Source organism: Palaemon carinicauda, chromosome 28 (assembly GCF_036898095.1).
Source record: "Palaemon carinicauda isolate YSFRI2023 chromosome 28, ASM3689809v2, whole genome shotgun sequence".
Taxonomy (NCBI): domain Eukaryota; kingdom Metazoa; phylum Arthropoda; class Malacostraca; order Decapoda; family Palaemonidae; genus Palaemon; species Palaemon carinicauda.
Genome location: NC_090752.1, coordinates 77644984 through 77669282, shown reverse-complemented (window position 1 = coordinate 77669282; position 24299 = coordinate 77644984). Strand labels below are relative to the sequence as shown.

Genomic DNA, 24299 nt, shown 5'->3' with positions numbered 1-24299 from the left:
AGATCTATAGCACAGTAATAAGATCGGTGTTAATGTATGGATCAGAAACGTGAGCTTTAGGACGAAAGGAAAAAGTAAAGATTGAGATAACAAATATGAGACTACTGAGGTGGAGTATTGGAGTATCGTTGCTTGAAAGATTGGAAAATGAGGAAATAAGAAGAACGGCAGGATTAGTAAAGATTATATTGGTGATAAGAGTGTCACAGCTGAGATGGTGTGGGCACATGTTGAGGATGGATGGTGGGAAGGGCGGGAGGAGGGCTTAGGAGGAATCTGTTAGTTGGGGGTGGGGAGATCGTGAGGGGGGAGGGAATTAGATGGCAATATAAGGTGAAGGATGATATGGTGAGAAGAGGTTTGGTGAAAGAGGATGCCTTTGATAGAAGGCATTGGAGACGGTGCATCAGGCAACCGACCCCTTCAATGTGGGAACAACTAAAGATTTAAGGAGCTGATATTAGGTTTCAGGTTTTGGCTATTTGTAGAGTAATAACAGTGGTAATAGATAATTTGTAGATTTGAGTATTGCGTAATTTGTAGTTTGGATTATAAAATTATAGGAATTAAAACAATTTTTTTTTCTGTACCACAGTCTTCCACTGTCTTTGGTCAGAGTTCTCCTGCTTGAGGGTACACTTGGGCACACTATTCTATTTTATATCACTTCCTCTTATTTTGCTAAGTTTTTATAGTTTATATGTGAGATATTTATTTTAATGTTGTTACTCTTCTTGAATTATTTTATCTTTCCTTGTTCCCTTTCCTTACTGGGCTATTTTCCCTGCTGGAGCCCCTGGGCGTATAGCATCCTGCTTTTCCAACTAGGGTTGTAGCTTAGCAATCAATAATAATAATAATAGTAATAATAATAATAATAATAGTGATAATAATAATAATAATGATTTTAACGCATGAACAGTATTTAATTTTTATAGTATGTGGTTTGAATACTGACAATTTATACTGTAAATATTTAGAAGCTTTCGTAAAAAAGTTGATATTTAGAGTATGTGATAATCAACTGAATATATGAAGCTTTAAATGTTTTAATATCAGAAGATCAGACGATTTAAGTAATTGAAGGTCTAAATATTCGAGTACTATATCGAAGGGCAAGGTTGAGAAATATCGTTTGTGAAAGTCGTCTGGAACGCATATCTTAGTTTCAGCCGAAACTTGAACCATATCTTAATCTTATTCACAAAGGACTTCACATGAATAATAGGACAAGATGTTAATATCGGCCATAAATGTCCTTGAGACGTTAATAGTGATAATTAGAGTTAGGTGTATTACCTAATCATGATATTGGTTTTTGTTGACTAATCAATGGAATTCTGGCCATATGACCCTTGGCTGAGGTGCTATTAAGGTAAAAACCAGAAGTTGCACAATGAAGCAAAGGTTAAAAGAGGCTGTGTAATGAATGATTTGTTGTCATAGCGCTAAGGATAAACGTAATTTGAAAGTTTCGTCCAAGAGTCATTGCTTCCTTGGAATATGATAAAATAATCAATGAAAGCAAGATGTTAAATTTTTCATAGAAATGCAAGATATTACCCTATTTACTCCTTGGTATCTGATCTGTCGCAGAGTAGGCCATACATGTCACTATTAAAGGTTGGCCACTTCGCATCTATGGTTATTTTTTTAAAATGTAGACAGCTTGAGTCGGGTTTTCATATACAGATGACGTATTTCATCCACGTAACAATATCCATATAACAAATAAAAAAAAGAAAAAAGAAAAAAAAAAGATATCCAAGCAACTGAATCTTCCAGGTGCCTATAACCAAGGCCGTATAACCCCCGTTACAATAAGTACTCAAACTTTTTACCAGCTTCAGGAGCAAGAGACTGGGCAGACATTAACTGGCCTTATCTAACCTACCAAGAAGAATGAATGATAATCGACGAACCTATGAGTCAACAGCTTGATTTGAGAAACGTTTTCATTCAGATGTATGAATAATGTTGTAGAGGTGTCATATCTATTTACTAAATCATTATAGACTACGCTGCAGACTACGAGAAAGCTATCGATTTCAGGGAGATAGATATGATGGATATAATCGGATTAATCCTCGTATCAGCAAGTTCTATCCTTTAACAAGGAATTCATTGGGTGTGAAACATCACTTAATCAGAAACACTTCAGTTGGGAACAACCAATTAATATTCTAACACTCGTCTCAGATTATGGAATTATCTTGTAGTATCTGCTATTATAGATGTAGATGTGGTGATGATGATTCATTCATGTCTGCTTTTATTTGTATATGTTTAAGCAAATCATAGTTATAATTAGAACACTAAAAAAAGAAATCAGCTGCTACTAGGTACTAGTGTACGCGACCCGTCAAAAATAACGGCTAAATATTTAGATATGCACACGTTGCACATACAGATTCAACCCCTTTCATCGCTCCCCGTTCCTCTCGGGGTAGTCCCTCCCACCAGGGTATAACTACTCCCTCTCACCCTTACCTGAGGGATGAGCAGAGACGGAATAGTTATGTCTAGCAATGCCGCTGAGTGTGAGAGGATATATATGCTATATATATATATATATATATATATATATATATATATATATATATATATATGTATACACACACACACATATATATGTATATATATATATATATATATATATATATATATATACATATATATATCCACATACACACACACACACACACACATATATATATATATATATATATATATATATATGCCTGTATGTATGTATATATAAACACATACAGTATATATATATATATATATATATATATATATATACATATATATGTATATATATATATATATATATATATATATATATATATGTAAATATACATACATATATATATATATATATATATATATATATATATATATATACGTATCTTTTTTTCAGACGCTTGCTCTTTATTATATAGGGGAGTTAGTAGTCGATCATTCATTAGATATACACATCTATATCTAAACAGAAAAAAAGAAGGGGAAATAAAACATGGTATGTCTTGTAATCCGTTCCGCTATCAAACCTTGCAAGACAAACAATGGAATAGAATATTCTAAAATACAGTAGATCTCAATAGGTATTCAGGCAATTATTGTTTCTAACGTTATTTTATGAAAATCAGTAAAGAAATAATATCGTATATACGAATAATGAATGAAAAAATAAAATTATTTTCTTCTTTGTGGGATCAAAAATATGTTTTTACGTTCACTCCTCTTTAAACCCGTAGTTATTCTATCTGTTACGTTAATAGTATAATAGCTGGAATATTGAATTACATAACTCATTTATCTAACTTTATCAACTCCATTAAGACTAAGTGACTTTTACAGGTACCCTTGTCAAAAGTAGTAAATTGCCGTTAATACACAGCACGTTACTATATCATCATAATTACTTTAAAGGATATTATACGTTTGGAACATTGCCAGGTTCGCTACAAGTGGAAGTCACTCATCCCTTAATTACAGGGTAATTTTCCTGTTCACAAATGTGTAAAATATGAAGGGAGGGTGTTAATTATCCCTTTCCATACATTTATTTCCATATTAAGATATATAACATACACGGGAATATTTAGTTCGATAGAATTCATAACATTATTTGAATTAGACCAGATACAGTATATTATGAACAATGTATTTTCCAGTCAAGGTATTTGTCAGTAAAAAGTGTAAAAAACAAAAAGATGAAGTTTTACTTATTTCCATTTATATTAGTTAAACTACTTAAATTCTGTAACTGATCTCACTCGATAAAGGTTTGCTACAGATGACATGACTTTAATTTGTCATATGCACGTGTTAGCAGATACATTCTCAACTTCACACTATTATAACACTGAAAAATAAGAAAAGGATTTGTTTTTTTATTGATACCAAGTCTTCAGCCTTTCTAATAAGTGGAGGCTTTTACAACCTTGGGGCTATTGGGAAAAGGTTTATTTTTTAGATACTAAGACTTTAGCCGCCCTAATCATCTTCATATCTTATTACGCCAACATTGCATCTGTTGCATAGCGGCCTGATTACATTTGTAGAGGTCCAAATCTGTACATTTGGCCCTTGTTCAAACCCACGAAGTATGTGGTCCATTGTGGGTACTCAACAGAGGGTGCGAGACCCCCACTTATGAATATTGTTTCTAGTCCTTCGAAATCTAGCTCTTACTCGATTAAGAGCAAAGACAGTAAAGGGAAGGTAGGAAAGCCTTCCAATAAAAAAAAACACAAAACAGTGCGCCTGAGCAGCGTCATCCATTGCAGACTTCTTCCTCGACGAAAGCTTTTCCCGCTATGCAGAGTCGCTATTTTTTGAAAACCGTTTCTAATTTCTTGTCTCCAATGTCCTCCACTGTGAGATCTTTCTCCCCATATCCGCTGTTACACACTCCATCCGCCTTCTCTTTGGTCTCCCCCTCCTCCTCCTACCTGGAACATCCATCTCCAAGAACCTCCTCCCATCATACTCCTGGTCTCGCCTAATTACGTGCCCAAAGCAGTCAAGTCTCTTTTCTTGGATTTTCATTGACATCTCTGTAACCTTAGTTGTTCCCCTTACCAAGTCATTTCTAACCATATCCAGTCTTGTGATCCTTGCCATCCATCTGAGCATTTTCATCTCATGCAACATCCATTTTCTTCTCAAAGATCTTTTTTCATGGGCCAAGTCTCTGCACCATATGTCATGGGAGGTCTTACTTTAGTTTTATGTACCTTTCCCTTTAACTTTAAGTTTATCCTTCGATCACACATCAGTCCCGACACTTTTCCAATTTTTCCATCCAGTTTGAATTCTACTGTTCCTTTCATTTGGAGCTCTGCTGTTTCCTCAACATATGACAGTGGGTGTACTTGAATTTTTCTGTCCTTATTACTATTTCTCCCAACAAATGTATGTCATTTAAGTGGTTATGAGGATTGCAACACATATACTCTGGTTTTGTTCTACTGATCTTAAATCCTTCTGCTCTCCAATTCCTCTCTCCAGCTCTCCAGCTTCCCCTCCAATCTTTCTCTGGTTTCATCACACAGAACTATATCATCCGCAAACAGCATAGTCCATGGTGAGTGTTCCCTCACTCTTTCAGTAATTACATCCATTACTTAATGACGGGGTTTAATGACGATCCCTGGTGTAACCCAACTACTACTTCAAACGTCTCAGTCAAACCAACACTCGATCTTATTTGTGTGCCTGCTCCTTCATAAATATCTCTGATCAGTCTAATGTGTTTCTCTGGTGTTCCCCTCACTCTCAAACGTCTCCCTATCGCCTGCCGTGGAACTCTATCATAAGCCTTCGATAAGTCAATGAATACTATATGTAATTCCTTTTGGCCTTCTCTATAGTTTTCCATCAACTGTCTGGTGCAAACATTGCATCCGTCGTGCTTCTGCCTGGCATAAATCCAAACTGTTCTTCTGCAATCTATTGCGGACGTGCCCTACCAATTAGCTGAAAAACTCTACGGGGTTTTGGTATTTCGGAAGGTTCATTGTTACTATAAAATTTATCCAATAATTGGTCTATCATTATTCATCTAGTGATTTTCCATATGTTTATATTAAATCACATTGATCATTAGACTACCTATATTCTTTTTCATACATATATAGCTTGTTGCTTGTTCATTTACAAAATGCAAGTTAAGGTTAGGCTGTGTATTTCATGTACATATAATATTACAAATATAACTTACAGAATATGTGAAAAACACATATCCGAAATAGGACATGTGCCTAAGAATAAACTAGGAGGGGGAGAAGATTAGTTGTGGATGGTCTAATAATTTCTTAGGCTTGTCAAATTTTTCCCATACCATATAGAGATATGGTCAGAAAAGATGCACTAATTTTTCTGCATTTAATGTGATTTTTGTTTCTAGAGGTACGAGTTTGCACTTATATTAGTAAAATAAGGGCCTCTCGATGTGGCCTTAGTCTCTATTAGGACCTGTTTCAATGTATAATCTCGGACTTTGATTAAGTTAACTTTGCATTGATAAATGGGAGGAAAAAATGCTCCATTAAATGGTAGTTTATGCTTGAACGGCAATATATTCAACATATGCTTCTTGTTTTACATATGGCGATGGCATAGCTACAATTTTTTTGAAGACTTTTGTTAGTGTTACCAGATTGCTAGATCCCAAATTCCCCTGAGAAAGATGGAAATACAACAAAGTCATGAGCTTAAGTGACCTTTTTTTTAATGCTAAATTTTGTTTTATTCAGAGTGTAGCATATATTTGTATCATGTCTGATAAAAAAACGCCCATTATAGTTTGAAAAGAACTCTGGTAAATTTTTTCCCTCTGGCAATGCTGACTTGAGTAAGCAAGTAGTAGACGACAGGTGCAGCGCCATCTGTTGCGACGCACCCTACTAAAGGGGCCAAATGTTCACAGAAATCCAAGCGATGTTGCTGTCTTCCCTGTACTGTCTTTGATTAAGAGTAACCCAATCCTTTCTACAGTTTTTTGTTCCATGGGGAAGAGACTTACATGGGCTCTGGATGGCCTCACCATGTGGGCAGTGGTCTGTTTCTCTTCAGCATCCTAGGCAGTAAGTAGCTGATTCCATGGGGTGAAGGCTAGTGGTGGTTATGAAGCTCTTGATGGATTTCAATCTTTGTCTAACCACCCGGTGGTCATAGAGCGTGTGCCATTCATTATTCTCTTGATTATATTTTTGGGTCTTTGAATGTGCTGTTTGGTGGATGTTTGTTGATGCAATGCCTGCCAGTCTATAGAGTACTGGAACGGCTGTTAGTCTTAAGGCACCAGTAATTATCCGACATGCTTGAGTCAGCGTCAACTGTATGGGAATGACATGACCTTTCCCAGACTAGTGAACAGTATTCGACAGTGGAGCGGTTGAATCCCTGAGCTGCTTTTCTTAGGGTTTGAGGATTTGTTCTCCAATTTGAAATGGGAAGTCGGCTTAGGAGGTTATTTCTGGTAGTTACCTTCTCCTTTACTTTCCTTTCATGCTTCCTAAACGATAGTGTTCAGTCTAATGTAATGCCTAAATATATAGGGAAGCTATCATTCTTCATTTTCATAGCATTCTTATCCTTTTTTACTTGATTTTAGTGCTGCCTTTGACCGTGTTAATCATGAGGCCCTTGTTTTCAAACACAAACAGTTGGGAGTGGGTGAGTTTTTTCTTGGCATCATTATTGAATTTTTAAGTAATAGATTGCAAAGAGTTATTGTTGATAGGCATCACAGTGAGTATAGGAATGTGATATCTGGTGTTTTTTAGGGTAGTGTTCTTGGCCCATTACTTTTCATACTATATACACATGACATGTGGTTTGGCCTAGAAAACAACCTTGTTGCATATGCTCATGATGCTACACTCTTTGCATCAATTCCATCTCCTGACTGTAGACCTGGGGTTGCTGAATCCTTTAATAGAGATCTAGGTAAAGTTAGTGCCTGGTGCTAATTATGGGGTATTAAGTTAAATCCTAACAAAACTCAAAGTATGATTGTAAGTAGGTTAAGGACAGTGGCTCCTCAACATCTGGATCTCAGGATTGATTATGTTTCTTTAACTCTGTATGGAAAAAAAAAAAGATATGACTGATTACTTTAATTACAGAGGCATCACACTTACGTCAGTTGTCATGAAAATATATTGTATGCATATTCTAAAGAGACTAGAAAGGAAGATTGACGAAAAGCTGTTATGAACACACAGGATTTAGAAACGGTAAAAGTTGTACTGACCAAATTTTCATTTTAAGACACGTTGTACAGCAATGTGTAGTATATAGAAATCCACTATTGATGGCATTCGCGGACTATGAAAATGCCTTCGATAGTGTGCACAGGCCATTTTTGTGGAGAGTCCTGTGCTATTATGGGGTTGCCTTTACATAAGTAAATTTGCTTAAATCTTTTCATGAGCATAGCAAGTGCAAAGTTAATGTTAATGGAATCCTATCAAATGCATTTCCAGGAAACAGTGGAGTACTCCAAGGGAATATGTTCTCTCCTATGTTGCTTATCCTCCTAATAGATTTTGTAATACATAAAACAGTGGGGGATGGTGGAGAAGGATTGGAATGGATTGGCAACAGGAAATTAGCTGACCTAGAGTATGCTGATGATGCTGTCCTTATTAACAGAACACCACAGGACTTGCAAAGCTTCCTTGCCAGAAAAGAATGCATGAAATATCACATGAGTTTTGGCTCAAGATAAATAGAAGAAAGACAGAGATGATGATTGATTGATTGATTTGAAGTTTCCTGGCATCCTGATATTGAAGGTCATTGACGCGGACAGAGATGATGAGAACGGAATATGCAATGGAAGATGTAATATTACTCGAAGGAGAAAGGATTAATGCAGTAGAATAATTTAGATATTTAGGAACTCTAATCTTTAATACAGTCTTTAGAATTGGATTTTAATGATAGATAGAAAAAGCAAATCAGACAATGGCTAGGTTAAGTAAAATTTGGACATAAAGTCGTCTAACATTACTTATAAAAATCATGCTATATATCAGTTTAGGAAGATAACTGTTACTGCATGGACACGAGTCGTGGTATGACAGTGTAACATCTCACAGATTTTGTAGATTTGAGAACAAAGCCCCCAGAAGAATATTGGGAGTTAAATGGAAGGGCAGGATTAGAAATGAAACTCTAAAAGAGATTACTTGAGTGTCATATGTAGATGAAATCATGGTAAGTGGTAGATGGAGATGGTTTGGGCATGCTCTTCGCACTCCCCCAAGAGAGATTAATTCACCAAACGTTTAACTGGGCTCCACATGGTACTAGAAGAGTTGGAAGTCCCCGGCCCTACATTGCTGAGGACTATGAAGCATGAAATAGGAGATGATGAATAGAGAATTATTGAATTGAAAGTTCAAAATAGAGACCTCTGGGGGAAATCTAACCGATACCCTTTGCATCAATAGACGTAGATGATGATATATATATATATATATATATATATATATATATATATATATATATATATATATATATATATATATATATTAGCCCATATTTCTCAAAATAGTAAAAACAAACTACCAGCTAAGCCATTTCAATTCTGATATCCCTCAATTGAACCAAGGAGTTATGTGTTCTGCTTTTTCGTTAATAATTTACTTACATATTTGCAAATGACAGCTTGATTCTAGTTACTATTACTACAACGGATACTAATATATTAATTTATTTTCTGAGTCACTGTATTTATCAAAAAATTTGTAGAGGTTTTGTACCCTTGTGACTGCTTCATCTCCAGTATTTTCATTAGAAAAATTATCAACATTGCCCAACAGGTTGACCTCGTCAATGATATAAGGGAAATTTTAAAATGCATTAGAAACTAATTTTTCATATTGATTTTATATGAAACTTGCGTGATCTTATTATCAGCTATTTTTATGAGAGAGAGAGAGAGAGAGAGAGAGAGAGAGAGAGAGAGAGAGAGAGAGAGAGAGAGAGAGAGAGAGAGAGAGAGAGTTTAGGTTTGGGAACATGGATGTTATTTGAATATGTTACGGGGCACCGAATGGTTGATAGAAATATTAACTACAGGTTACGGTATTCTAATTTCTTGAATGAACTATGTAAAAAACTTATATTGTATTTTATCAGCCACTGTTAATGTTTATCATTTTTAAATCTTTGTTTTGTCTCATTTTTACTAAATTCGAAAGGAAGAAGAGGAAGGATTCTGGTGAATGGTGTACAATGGTGAATTCTGTACAAATTTCCATGAAGAAGAAACAAAGATGAGTAAACCTTTATATTGATGCAATTAGTATATTGAGTAATTTATGTATTAGTAAAGCCTACATGATCAAGACAAGAGAATATATTTGTGGAAATGGGTTTTTTAGGTTGTTTTGGGGATTTTTTATCATGAGTTTTGGGGATTTTTATACAAACTTATCTGGCAACACTGGCTGTGACACCTCTGGAGTCTGGAGGCTCTGACTTGCATCCGAGAGTCGACACGCCATTGTTGTGACTTTTGATCAGTAGTAATGTATTTTAGACGGTGTTACCATGCATGTATTATCAAATATACATTGCAGTGAAGAGGCCCTTAACTTCGTGGATTCAAAGGTTTGTAAACAAACCGTATATTCAGAATAAACACTGTGGATATTCAAAATGGATAAAGTGTAGGCCATATGCCCCTTCATCAGGTATTCCTTAGGTCATAGGATATCTCAATTTAGAATTAAACCACTAGTAGCCTACAGTATACGATGTATTTCAATTTACAAAGTTACTCTATAATTCTTTCATCCTACAACGTTCATATAATTAATTTTAAGATAAGACTTGACCTAACCTGGTTTGACGAAAGTCTTAACCTGGTTTGACGACTGTTTGCCAGACAGGTGATTGACGTCTAGTTTCTCCCTGACTAGTAAACCTAAATTTGTATTGTATTACAGGGTGTGATTTTCTCACAGAAAATATATGATTTCCTATAGTAAATAACGTGATTTAACCGAATTTGACCTTCATTTCAACCGGAATCAAACAGATCAACCAATCCGACTAACCTTAAGTTGACGAATTGGTTGATATTATTACGGATGAAATGAAGGAAATCATATATTTCCTGTGCGAAAATCACACCCTGTAATACAAAACAAATTTACCAAATATTATCACTGTTGACATATATGTTGTGTTAAAATATTTAAATATAAGAACTTGTTCAACGTTGTCACTTCTCTTACGAATGTCCTGAGAACGATAACATTAGCAACGATACCAATGATTCACAGTACTACCAATGATGACGAATGGTACACAGAGTTACCAACGACACGATGACATTACTAGCGGTAGAAATGCTAAATATTTCCATACGTATATTAAATAATTTTTCCATATAACTACAGTATTACACAGTATATAAAAAGTACAAAAAGGGCACAGAACCTAACAAACCCACCTAACCTTGCCTAGAAGTACCCCGGTCACAAAACACATAAAATGACTATTGAGGAATGACTTACTTTGATTCACAGTACTACCAACGATGACGAATGGTACACAGAGTTACTAACGACACGATGACATTACTAGCGGTCGAAAATGCTAAATATTTCCATACGTATATTAAATAATTTTTCCATATAACTATTAAACAATATATAAAAAGTACAGAAAGGCCACAGAACCTAACAAACCCACCTAACCTTGCCTAGAAGTACCCCGGTCACAAAACACATATAATGACTATTGAGGAATGACTTACTTTTATGAAGAAAACGACGAAACTTCAGGGTCACGGGAGGGTGAGACTGACGGATTAACTCCTATGACTGGGATGTGGATGGATGGGGGTCTTGTGGGTCGAGGGGGTCCATTGTCTGTTGTTGTAAAGGAGGGTAGAGGCGACTGGCAGTAATGAAGAAGTGGTGCAGTAACGTATATTCTGGATAGTAGTGGGTAAAAAAGAACCTGAAAAAATATTGCTTGAAATATTCAGTCTTCATTCCAGGTCTCTGAACCCACTCCTTCACTTCTCTCCAGAGCCGTTCTATATTTTGAATATGGATGGTTGGGTCTAGGGGGTCAACGAAATGTTCCGAATGATTAATAGACTTATGTTCGTAACCAATTTCCGAAAGTGAGTTGTATGCAGCCCACTTATCACTGATAATAACACTACCAGGTTTAATATATTTCTGAATGAGGGGAATTAGAGTAGCAGCATCTCGTTTAGTAGAAAGGGGGGGGAACTAAAGGGATAATGATAAATTTCTTTGATACACTTTCAATACCCCCCAAAGACCCCTATGACACTTAACGGTCTACCACGGTTGTATTTAGCTTTACAAAAATGAGATTCGTCTATTTCAACTGTTACTCCATCACCACCAATCGCCTCTTGATTATTGAAGAAGTATTCGGTAACCTCGGAACAGAAACTTCTCCAATCGACACTAGTTTTCGAAGATATGTCGATACCATGCATGAGGGTCTCATGGTCCGAATGTTTATGCAAAAAGTGGTTGGCTAATAATATTATCTTCCATGGGGGTAGACGACTTTTGCCCAAAAATGTACCTTTATAGGCAGTAACGGTATAACCACAATGACGTTTCTTCTTAGTTTTAGGTATGATGGATTCAGAATTGCAATAAAACACGTGAATGACTTTCCTATAAGATAAAACAGAACGGCACTTGGGGCACTGTAAACGTTGAGGAATAATGTTGTGTGATTTAAGGAAATAATCAACATTAACTGAAGAATCATAAAAATCACCATGGAATTTAGCCACTGCTTTTAGGTACGGAATACTGCAGCCGTTACAAGTTTCTATAACTTCCTCCATCGAAAAATACGAAAAAATAAATCGCACTTGAAATGACGCACGTCTTACCAGGTCAAAGGTTACAACGAAAAAGGCATTGGAGGAAAGGGTATGAACAGACCTCTCAAAGAGATAAAGGAAGGGGGGGGGGGGGTAGGGAGATATCTGAATAGGCATAGGTTGGTGATTGGTTAAGGGAAAAACAAAGAAGACTAGCGGGTAAACATGAATGAACTAAATAGGGAAACTAGTCCAGAGAAAGTATTAATGGGAAACAGAGGAGTGAAAAGGAAATAACCAAAGAAAAGAAATAAAAACAATATAGGAAGATAAAATGGAATGAATGATAAATAATATTGAATGGGAATATAAAATGAGATGATTTTACCCTGAATGAACTGGATAGGGAAACTAGTCCAGAGCAAGTATTTATGTGAAACTGGGGAGAGAAAAGGAAATAACCAAACAAATAAACCCAATATAGGAAGATAAAATGGAATGTATGATAAATAATATTGAATGGGAATATAAAATGAGATAATAATACGATAATAAAAAGAGTAATTGGGGGAGGAGGGAAAACTTCTGCGCAGGGGAGTGATATTTGCGCAGACCGAAAACTGGTATGCACGAACGTACGTACAAATGGGTGCTAATGTTAGCATGGAATGCTAACATTTGATCTACATCAGACGTTGGCAGCACTGGTTACTGTATTTTTTCATGAAATAATCTTTGAAACGGTTCCTCCAAAGTTTATCCAGTTATACTGTTTTGTATTTTTCTCCGGTTATAATACATACAACAAGGTAATGTATAGAGATGAAAAGGCTTGGTTTACGTTTATATATCGATTCCCCAGTATGTTTTCCCCACCCAAAACCCCGAGTTCCCACTGGGGGTCCCCCATTATCGTAAGATATAGATGTATATATATTTCTGAAACTATTCATTTGCGACGGGAACGAGTGTTATTTTCGAAGAGAGCGTAATTTTTTCTATAAGAAAAAGTAGTTGATTTCCTAGGTTACATTGCCCTGTAATACACTACAATGAAACCACCTAACCTAGCTCAGAAATATGTCATTCTGAGGTAAATTTGTATTGTATTACAGGGTGTGATTTCGAACAGAAAATATATGATTTCCTATAGTAAATAACGAGATTTAACCGAATTTGACCTTCATTTCAACCGGAAACAAACATATCGACCAATTCGACTATGTTTAAGTTGCCGAATTGGTTTCTGTTATTACGGATGAAATAAAGGTGAAAACCGGTTAAATCATGTTATTTCCTACAGGAAAACATATTTTCTGTTAAAATGGCTAAATATAATTACTGTTGTCATATATGTTGTGTTAAAATATTTAAATAAAAGCACTTGTTCAACGGTGTCACTTCCCTTATGAATGTACTGCGAACGATAACATTAGCAACGTTACCAATGATACACAACGTTACCAATGATACACAGTGTTACAAACGATGACGAATGGTACACAGAGTTACCAACGGCACGATGACATTACTAACGATAGCAATGATAGATATATCCATACGTATTTTAAATAATTTGTCCATATAAGTTTTACTCAATATATAAAAAGTACAAAAAGGGCACAGAACCTAACAAACCCACCTAACCTAACCTAGTAGTATGACAGGTCACAAACCTCAGGTATTTACTGAAAACGGTAAAATTCTCCATGTTACGAATGATACACAGAGTTACCAGCGGTACGGTGACATTACTAGCAATAGTAATGATAGATATTCCATACGTATTTTACATAAATTTTCCATATAAGTGTTACACAATATGTAAAAACTACAAAAAGGGCACAGAACCCAACAAACCCAACTAACCAAACCTAGAAGTTCCCCGGTCACAAAACACATATAATGACTATTCAGGAATGACTTACCTTTTTGGGCTCAAGCCATGTCGTCCTGATGGAAAGTTCCTTCAGTAGCTTCCTTAGGGTATATATGACTACAGTAGATATTCCCAGAGAATTAAACTAAAGGTTTCACAGAATTCTAACTTCTGGCGCGAGTACCCTAAATGTTTCCCTCTAGGATATCATATATTAACAGGGGACGCATGCATTAACACGCCACATGGCTATATGCACCCCACATAGCGTTTACGCTTCGAGGGGGAAAGGTGGCGAGATAACTGAGGAGCCGCTCCAAAGTTACCCTCCTTCGTTACTGTTACGGTACTCGCAACGTAAACAAACAGCGGCCATAGCTGTCTGCCATACTGTGTGACGTCACGTCCGTCCTCATTCCTATTCCTGTAGCTTTCTACAACAGTTGGTTTTTCCCAGTCATCGCAATTTATCTTTTGCATCATTAGCCATGTCGCAACCTTCAGCCTCGCCTTCTTCTGGAAAGTTGAGTACCAGGTTCTTGTATTGTTTAAATAAGCTCTGGCCGTAAAGTAATGATTTTTTACCCTTAAATCTTGTGTTTTGTGGCAGAGCTGTGCCTTGCCCGGAGGCGCCATTTTATGACTCCGCTGTTCGCCTCGCATTCTTTATTTAGTTAGCCAGAACAGCCCTCCCTGTCTTATAACTAATTAATATCATTAGTTATTTAGTCTTCATTGCTAGGAATTAGTTATATTATGCCGATGGTATTCTTCGGAGTTCTTAGTTAGCCGACCCCATGCTAGACTTCTAGCCTAGCCTAGGCCGCAGCCTAGTGTTCATGTTTACTTCTGCATGATATAATAAGTGTTTCTAGTGTTAATGTTAATGAAGATATAGGCATTCTTAAACATATACAAGATTCAGTGTTGCACATGTACTTTCGCCTTCTAGGGACCATACAAGGGACCGTGCCTGGTCCATCCATGTCACACTCCCCTAACCCAACGTTGGGGCCCTTGTATGCTTCCTTATCTCCCCTGTTATCTTCGGGTAACCTTCCTCTGGGTAGCTTTGCTATATCTTGCCCCCTTACCCGGAATAATTTTCGGGTAGGTTAGGCTAGATCGTTCTTCCCTCTTCCCTACCATAGTATATGGGGGGACCTCGGACAGAACCCCAGAGTACCTATCGTTCATCCCAGTCCACCTTTAGGGTACGCATTTCCCTTAAGGTAACGACTGAGACTGAAGGTGGAAGGACTCTGCTCTTCCCACTAGACTGCACTTGGTTGGGACACGTCCCTTCCTCCCTTTAGCCTAGCGATATGTCTTCCCAGCCCTCCCTAATCTAGCAGAAGACTCTCCTAGTTTAGGTTAGGCTTTGGGGGATTCTGTATTATTATAGTTTAGGACAGTACGCCAGTGCTGTGCCTACTCTGAGCTAACCTCCCCTAGGGTTGGAGAGCGTTTCTCTCCTGCCTGGGTAGTGTAGCACCTAACAGATTCCCCCCACCCCTTGGGAGCTTTAGGGTTGTGCCCCCTTCTGCTCCCTCAAAGACCCCTAACCCCCTCCCCACTCTATCCCTCTCCCCACTCTATCCCTTTGTGTTGGCTTGCCTTCACACTGTGGGGAGAGTTGTAGGTTAGGCTGTGCTCCTCTGCTTGGCTGGCCGCTCTGCTACGCTTCACCCTCATAGTCGAACTATGGGTGTAGTGCCGGCGGAAGATCTCCCTCTCTCCTTTTTGAGTGTCCTCTGATCCTCCCTTGGATTACCACAGGCATCCAGCCGTCTGCCGGCTCCCTACCGCCGGATGATAGGCGTATCCCCTCCTATCATGAGAGCACTCCTTCCGGAGGGAAGCCGGTCGGGTATGGGGCATTACCCTTCCCTACTCCCTCCTTACCTTTCTCTCTCCTATCATGGTGCCGGTCCACTGCCGCCGACACCCCAGGTGACCTTCCTACTTCATAGGATGTTCCTATCTGAGGATTACCTAGGGCGGCAGCCTGCCGGCTGCTGGGGGCCAACGCTACCGCCATCATCTCAGGTAACCCTCCCCTCCATCTTATGCAACCAGCTAGGTTCACCCGCGCCGGCTGCCGGAGGCCGCCGCCGTGCCGGCGATCGCCTTCCTATGCGTCTCCTAGCTCTCTGCTGCTCAGTATGTAGCCTCAGATGGATTCACCCCGCCGGACCGGCCGCCGGCGCCGCTCCTGCGGCTTCCATGGACAAGCACCCCTCCCCCCGGCTGCCGGCCCCGTGCCGGCAGTTGATCTAATACAGCCGGATAGCCTGACCGCTCTTTCTTTGGTATTTCATACCTTAAAAACAGTGGCTGGGGTGTACGGTTGTACAGTACAATATTTCCAGCATACTCTGTGCTTCTCAGTGCAGTCTCTTGCCGGGACCTACCCAAATAAAAGGGGGTTTGTCCTATTTTCCCCCTTTTTCTCCCTGAACACATGATTATGCTTTACAAAACTTATGTACGTAGTACACTCGAGTACTGCAATGTGATATGGTACCCACACTACCAAAAGGATATTGCGCAAATAGAGAGTGTACAAAGGTCCTATACTGCTAGAATAGAAGAAGTTAAGGACCTTGACTACAGGGAAAGACTGCAATTTTTAAAACTATACAGTCTAGAAAGGAGAAGAGAACGCTTCATGATAATACAAGCATGGAAGCAAATAGAAGGAATTACTGAAAACATCATGGAGCTAAAGATATCAGAAAGAGCAAGCCGAGGTAGATTAATAGTGCCAAAAAATATACCAGGTAAACTAAGAAAGGCGCACAGGACATTAATCCACTACGCACCAGCATCGATAATGCAGCGACTATTTAATGTGCTGCCAGCTCATCTAAGAAACATATCAGGAGTGAGCGTAGATGTGTTTAAGAATAAGCTCGATAAATACCTAAGATGCATCCCAGACCATCCAAGACTGGAAGATGCAAAATACACCGGAAGATGCATTAGCAACTATCTGGTGGATATATGAAGTGCCTCACACTGAGGGACCTGTGGGAACCCAAACAAAAAATAAGGCAATAAGGTAAGGTAAGGTTCTGAATGATTTCAGATCCTCTCCACTCTGTAGACAATTCCTTTATAAGGAAGCCTAAGTTTGCCTCATCCATAAGGATACTATTCCCTCCTTTAGAACCTCAGGTTCTAGGGAATTGACTGCAGAAAAGGTCACGGTAACCGGCTGGACGGAACTCACAAGTATGTGTCTTCCTACTTCCTTTCTAGCTCACATAAAACCAATTCTACAGATTAGTGAATCTTAATCTTAAGAGTAATGTAAGCCATAACTATGTCTTCCATGTACTCATGATCTTTTTCTTTTACAGGAGGAGAACGTGAAGTGTGAGAGCTCCTTCTGCGGAGTTCGCCGCCCGGACTTCTACGGGCATAAGGCGTGCCAGACCCACGCCCCCTGTGCAGCAAAAAAGGGTAATCTCAAGTACTGGGATCCGCAGCCCTGTTCAACCTGCAAAGGTCTTCTTGATGAGGCATTCGATAACCCTCCGTCCGCGGAGGCCAGGAACTGCGCAAGTGGGTGCGCGGTTTCCAGAAGAACGCCATCGGGCCTTATCTCCCCAATGAGAAGATGAGGGCCTTGCTTTTCCCAAAAGCTCTTTTGGAGTCTGTGATTCCCCAGGATCAGATTCCCTGCGTCCAACTAGTGGTTGAACCTGACATTTCGGCTACACTCCGAAAGTGTCATCTCGACGAGGTGGAGATGATGTCGGAAGTCTCCGACAACACCGAGAGGACCCTCATGGGTGAGGATCTGGAGGAAGATGATGATCAGGTGGAGTTACCTGATTCGGAGAGCGAGGTCGCCCAAACACCTCCAGTAACCCCTGTTGTGGTCGAGGAGCCAGTCCCCTCTACCTCCGCCACCTCGCAACCCCTGCTGCCCCCCACCGAAGATGCCATCCGGGTATTGGTGGCACTGATGGACAAAAAGCTCCGTAAGAACCAAGAGGAGCTCAAAGTTCATCTTTTGGGTATGAAACTACCGAAGAAGATCTCGGTCAAGGATCTTCCCCCCTGCTCGGAGTCTAACCCTTGGAGGTACGCCGAGCATATGCCAATTACAACTGGCAAGATCTTCATCAATGATAGGCTTGGGTCCATCCTCTTGGAAGAAGTGGAATTCTTCTCCAGCTTTGAGGCTTACCCGGACTGTTACGTCCGGCTCAGGTCCGAACCGGCCTCCAAGGAAGAGACCGAACCCAAAGAAGTGATCATGTTCGATCACTCGAAAGCCCAAGCCATGCTGGCAGAATGTCTTAAGAGCCTAGGTTTTACCAACTAAGATGTTGGCATTGAACAAGAAACACCCATCCTTTCTTGCTCCCTCTACTGCGACCTTTCCCTTCGTAGAAAAGGCCTTTCATGCGGTCATGAAGGCGGTGGAGGAAGGAAAGCCCTGCCCTACCTTGGAGGAGTGTAGGCCTCTCTCCCTCGCCCTTCTCCCCAACAACAGATTCTGGAAAGATATCCAGTTTACTTTCACGGTCGGGAAACTGGAACCTGACGCGGCTGGCCGTCAGTTCAACGAAGATCTTCCGAAGCTGAACAACCACCTTCTTCGTCGAGAGCAGGAGACCAAGGAGAGACTAGCTGCCTCCCTGTCTCATCAAATTCAGCTTGAAGTCATGGCCGGGGACGTTAGGGTCCCAGATTTGTATATGGTTCTCGCGAAGACCCACCTAGTGACTGTGATGAAGGACCTGTATAGCTTCATCAAGGCCCGGAGAGCCTGCAGAGAATTCGTGTTTGCCAACGCGGCAGTAAAACACGAACCCCGGAAGCTAATCTCCTCCAACATCTGGGGCAAACATCTCTTCCCAACAGCTCTGGTGCAAGAGATCGTGGACAAAGCTGCTTCTGAGAACCGGAACCTTCTCAATAAGTGGGGCATGTCCTGCAAAAGGAAATCCTGTCAGGAAGAAGGCCCTCAGACTAAGAGGAAATCTTCCAAGCCAAGATCCCAGCAGTGTCAACCGAAACGCCAGTTTCCGGCTCCCGCTACTCCCCAAGTGGTTACACAACCACAAGAGACTTTTCAGTTGGTCCCCCAGCCGGTGGTGTCCCAATCACCGGTCTTCACCCCTGCCTATGAACGACCATCCACTACCTTTCGTCCTAGAGGTAGAGGCTCCGGCAGAGACTCCTCTTGCCGCCCCTCCAGGGGCAGAGGAGGAAGGGGAGCTAGCGGCCGAGGTGGCAAACCCTCGGGAAACCAGAAGCAATGAAATGCTTCCGGTGGGAGGAAGACTCCGCCACTTTCAGGATCGTTGGACCTTCGATCCTTGGGCACACAGCATCATCAAGAAGGGCCTAGGTTGGAGCTGGACGCAACCACTTCCAACCTTCAACCAATTCTTCCAGCCATCAACCCCCATCTTGGAAGAATATGTCCTAGAACTCTTGAACAAGAAGGTGATCAAGAGGGTAAAGTCCTCCAGGTTCCAAGGAAGACTATTTTGTGTTCCCAAGAAGGACTCGGACAAGCTCAGAGTCATTCTCGACTTGTCCCCCCTCAACAAGTTCATTGCGAACAAAAATTTCAAGATGCTGACTCTTCAACAAATAAGAGCCCTACTGCCTCACAAGGCCTACACGGTCTCAATAGATCTGGCGGACACCTACTGGCACATCCCAATGAACCACCACACTTCTTCCTACCTAGGATTCCGGCTCCAAAGAAGAAGCTACGCCTTCAGAGCCATGCCCTTAGGGCTCAACGTGGCTACGAGAATCTTCACCAAGCTAGCAGACACAATCGTCCACCAGCTACGCCTTCAGGGCGTCCAAGTGATGGCCTACCTCGACGACTGGCTGGTCTGGTCGACATCACCAGAAGAATGTTTGAGAGCTTGCAGCAAAGTGACCCAGTTCCTGGAACATCTGGGTTTCAAGATAAACACCAAGAAGTCTCGCCTCGCTCCAGCTCAGAAGTTCCAATGGTTAGGAATCCATTGGAATCTTCAGTCACACCGCCTTTCCATCCCACTGAAGAAAAGGAAAGAAATAGCCGGGTCTGTCAGAAGACTTCTCAAGTCCAAACGGATCTCAAGACGACAGCAGGAGCAAGTACTCGGCTCCCTACAGTTCGCCTCAGTGACAAACCCAGTGCTACGAGCACAGCTAAAGGATGCCTCAGGAGTGTGGAGACGAAACGCATCCATCACTTGAAGAGATCTCAATAGTCCCCTACCGAACAGGCTTCGCTCCCTTCTAAGACCGTGGTCAGAAGCAAGGAACTTGAAAAGATCCATCCCTCTTCAACCTCCGCCTCCATCGATCAACATCCACATGGACGCCTCTCTGGAGGGTTGGGGGGGTCACTCCCATCAACGACAGGTTCAAGGAACATGGTCTCCCTTATTCAAGACGTTTCACATCAACATCTTGGAGGCCATGGCGGTTCTTCTCACCCTGAAGAAATTATCCCCGCGTCCCTCGATACACATCCATCTAACTCTGGACAGCTTGGTAGTAGTCAGATGTCTCAACCTTCAGGGCTCGAGATCGCCCCACATAAACCAGGTGCTATTACTCATCTTCCGCCTGGCGGACAGGAAGAAGTGGCACTTATCTGCCGTTCACCTACAAGGATTCCGCAACGTAACGGTGGACGCTCTATCAAGGACAAGCCCCATAGAGTCGGAATGGTCCCTAAATGCATGATCATTCTCCTTCATCTCTCGTCAAGTCCCGGAACTACAGATCAATCTTTTCGCGACGAGCGACAACAAGCAACTTCCTCGATATGTGGCCCCATACGAGGACCCCAAAACGGAAGCAGTGGATGCCATGTCCCTGGACTGGAACAGATGGTCCAAGATTTACCTGTTCCCTCCACCCAACCTTCTGCTGAAAGTCCTCTCCAAACTGAGAACCTTCAAAGGGATAGCAGCCCTAGTGTCTCTCAAGTGGCCTCGGAGCAACTGGTTTCCCCTGGTCCTGGAGCTACAGCCCAAGCTGATCCCCCTGCCGGGCCCAGTTCTCTCCCAACAGGTGCAGAAGTCGACTGTCTTCGCTTCATCAAAGAAAGTCAAAGACCTTCATCTCATGATTTTCTCTCCCTAGCCGTGAAGGAAAGGTTTGGGATCTCGAAGAAAAGTTTAGACTTCCTAGAGGAATACAAGACAAAGTCTACCAGAAAGCAATATGAATCATCCTGGAAGAAGTGGGTATCCTTCGTCGAGGCAAAAAACCCTACGGAAATCTCTATAGATTTTTGCATGTCCTTCTTTATTCACCTTCATGGACAAGGCTTAGCAGCCACTACGATTTCCACCTGCAAATCAGCCTTGACTAAACCACTTCTGTACGCCTTCCAAATAGATTTATCCAACGAAATCTTCAATAAACTCCCGAAGGCGTGCGCTAGACTCCGTCCAGCACCTCCACCGAGACCCATCACCTGGTCCCTCGATAAGGTGCTCCATTTTGCCTCTAACCTGGACAACGAATCTTGCCCTCTGAAAGACTTGACTCAAAAGGTGATCTTTCTTTCTGCTCTCACCTCGGGAGCCCGAGTCAGTGAAATACAGTGAACCCTCGTTTATCGCGGTAGATAGGTTCCAGGCGGGCGCAATAGGTGAAAATCCGCGAAGTAGTGACATCATATTTACCTATTTATTTAACATGTATATTCTGACTTTTAAAACCTTCCCTTGTACGTAGTACTGTTAACAAACCACCCTTTAATGTACAGAACACTTAATGCATGTACTACAGCACCCTAAACTAAAACAGGCACAAATATTAAAGGCGATTTTATATCATGCGTTTCCTAAACACCTAAAAAGCACAATAAAAAATGGCAACCAATGTTTTGTTTACGTTCATCTCTGATCATAATGAAGAAACAAACTCATTTAGTGTACAGTACACATATATGTATAGGTTAGTTTTTGCATCGATTATATTGATTATACTGTACTTTATGTTGATTTTTTTATTACCAATGTTTTAGTTTACGTATTTTTCTTAGGACTTCCAAATGAAATGTTTTTCTTTATGACGCCGCCTGAAACGACGGCGTGTACGCTCAGTAAACAACCACGCTCAGAACAAACAAGGCATTTAACGCGCATGATGATAGTGATAAATAATGATACAGTACATACAGTATTTACAGTAAAAGCATTTACAAAATATGTTACCTTACAAATATAATTTATACAGTATTGTACGTAGCAAAGCAGGAAAACAATTTACGAGAGAGAGAGAGAGAGAGAGAGAGAGAGAGAGAGAGAGAGAGAGAGAGAGAGAGAGAGAGAGAGATTGTTTTCCGTACGTAAATGTAAATTTTAAACAAAAAAAATATGATAGGTTACAACATGTAGACTTTTAAAACCTTCCCTTTAACTTAATGCATACAGTACGTACAGTACTAAACTATAAAACAGGCACAAATACAGTTTTAGAATGTACAGTAAGAATATTAAAGTAAAAAATAAAGATTGTTACTGTACTCACCACGAAAGAAGTTGAAGAAAAACTTGAATGGTGATGGCGATGAATTTGCTGCACAGTAGAAATGATGATGATGAAGCTGATGATGTGTTCTACTGTGCAGCCAGGTAGTATTTTACGTCTCTTCAGACGGAGGTGTCTTTTCCTGGGACACCTCTTTAACTTCTTCCTGGGAAACTTCTTCAATTTCTTCCGAAGGCGTACTAGCAGGAGGAACTGGCTCTTTTTTGCGAGGCTGGAAGAACATTGTGATCGGAAGTTGTTGCCGCTGCTTCTTTTTTCGATCCAAGAGCATTTTGTAGGGAGTCATGTCTTCATCGATCTTGTTGCAGAATTGCATCGAGCGAACCATATCCTCGTCCCACTCTTGCAACATTTCTTTCAACTCCTTCGCATGGTTGCAGGCCTTGGCAAGCCGTTCTAATGTTAAGCCCGTTTCTTCGACATTTTCTTGGGTCTCTTCCTGGGTATCACTCTCTTCTTCACTTGCCGATTTCGTCAGGTCTTCGAGGTCTGCGTCAGTTAGGGGCTGGGAATGGCAGTCCAACAACTCGTCGACGTCTTCAGTCGTCATGTCGCCAAACCCGTCACCTCCAATTATGGCAGCCAACTGCACAGATTTGCGTATTGCAGAGTGTTGGATTTCCGACGGAGTAAATCCCTTGTCGTCGTAAACAATATCGGGCCACAACTTCTTCCAGCTCGCATTCACGGTTGCAGGTTTCATCTCTTGAAGTGCCTTCTGAATATTCTGCAGGCACGTGGCTATGGTGTACTGCCGCCAGTACGCCTTCAAGTTAAAATCTTCATCCTCGTCATCTTGGGCAGCATCCACACACGCAACGAGGTCCGCCAAGGTGTTCTTCGTGTAGAGGGCCTTGAACGGCCTGATAACCCCCTGGTCCATCGGTTGAATTAATGACGTGGTGTTGGGTGGCAGGAACTCAACCTGAATGCCCTCATGCGACAGGTCAGTTGCGTGTCCACCAGCGTTATCCATAAGGAGAAGGATCTTGAATGGCAAGCCCTTCTCTAAGAGATATTTGCTGACTTGCGGGATAAAACACTGATGGAACCAGTTGGAGGTCAGCATCTTCGTAATCCATGCTTTTTTATTATGCATCCAGTACACGGGAAGGAGATTCTTATTTTTATTTTTCAAAGTGCGAGGATTTTTCGACTTATAAATAAGCCCTGGCTTTAACAAAAATCCAGCAGCATTGCCACACATCACGAGGGTAACGCGATCCTTGAATGCTTTAAAGCCAGAGGCTTTGGCTTCCTCTTTGAACAGGAAAGTTCGCGACGGCATTCTCTTCCAAAACAAGCCAGTCTCATCCATATTAAAGACTTGTTCCGGCTTGTATCCACCTTCGGCGATAATATTCTTGAACGTCTGGTTCACGTAAGTTTCAGCAGCGGCAGTGTCAGCGGAAGCAGACTCCCCATGCAGGGAAACGCTTTTCAGGGCGAAGCGTTTCTGAAACTTCGCGAGCCATCCTTTGCTGGCGGAAAAACGTTTCTGAGGCTGGGAATCAGTGGATGTCC

The 24299-nt window shown here is 40.8% G+C and overlaps 1 protein-coding gene across 1 annotated transcript in view; it reads left to right on the top strand.

The window, feature by feature from the left end:
• The first annotated feature begins 10001 nt into the window (after positions 1-10001).
• LOC137622099 (uncharacterized) overlaps positions 10002-24299 on the top strand; it is a 170957-nt gene continuing 156659 nt past the window's right edge. The window contains exon 1 of the mRNA XM_068352569.1: positions 10002-10137. Within this exon, the coding sequence (XP_068208670.1) occupies positions 10082-10137 (56 nt within the window). The 5' untranslated portion in view covers positions 10002-10081. The remainder of the gene's footprint in view (positions 10138-24299) is intronic.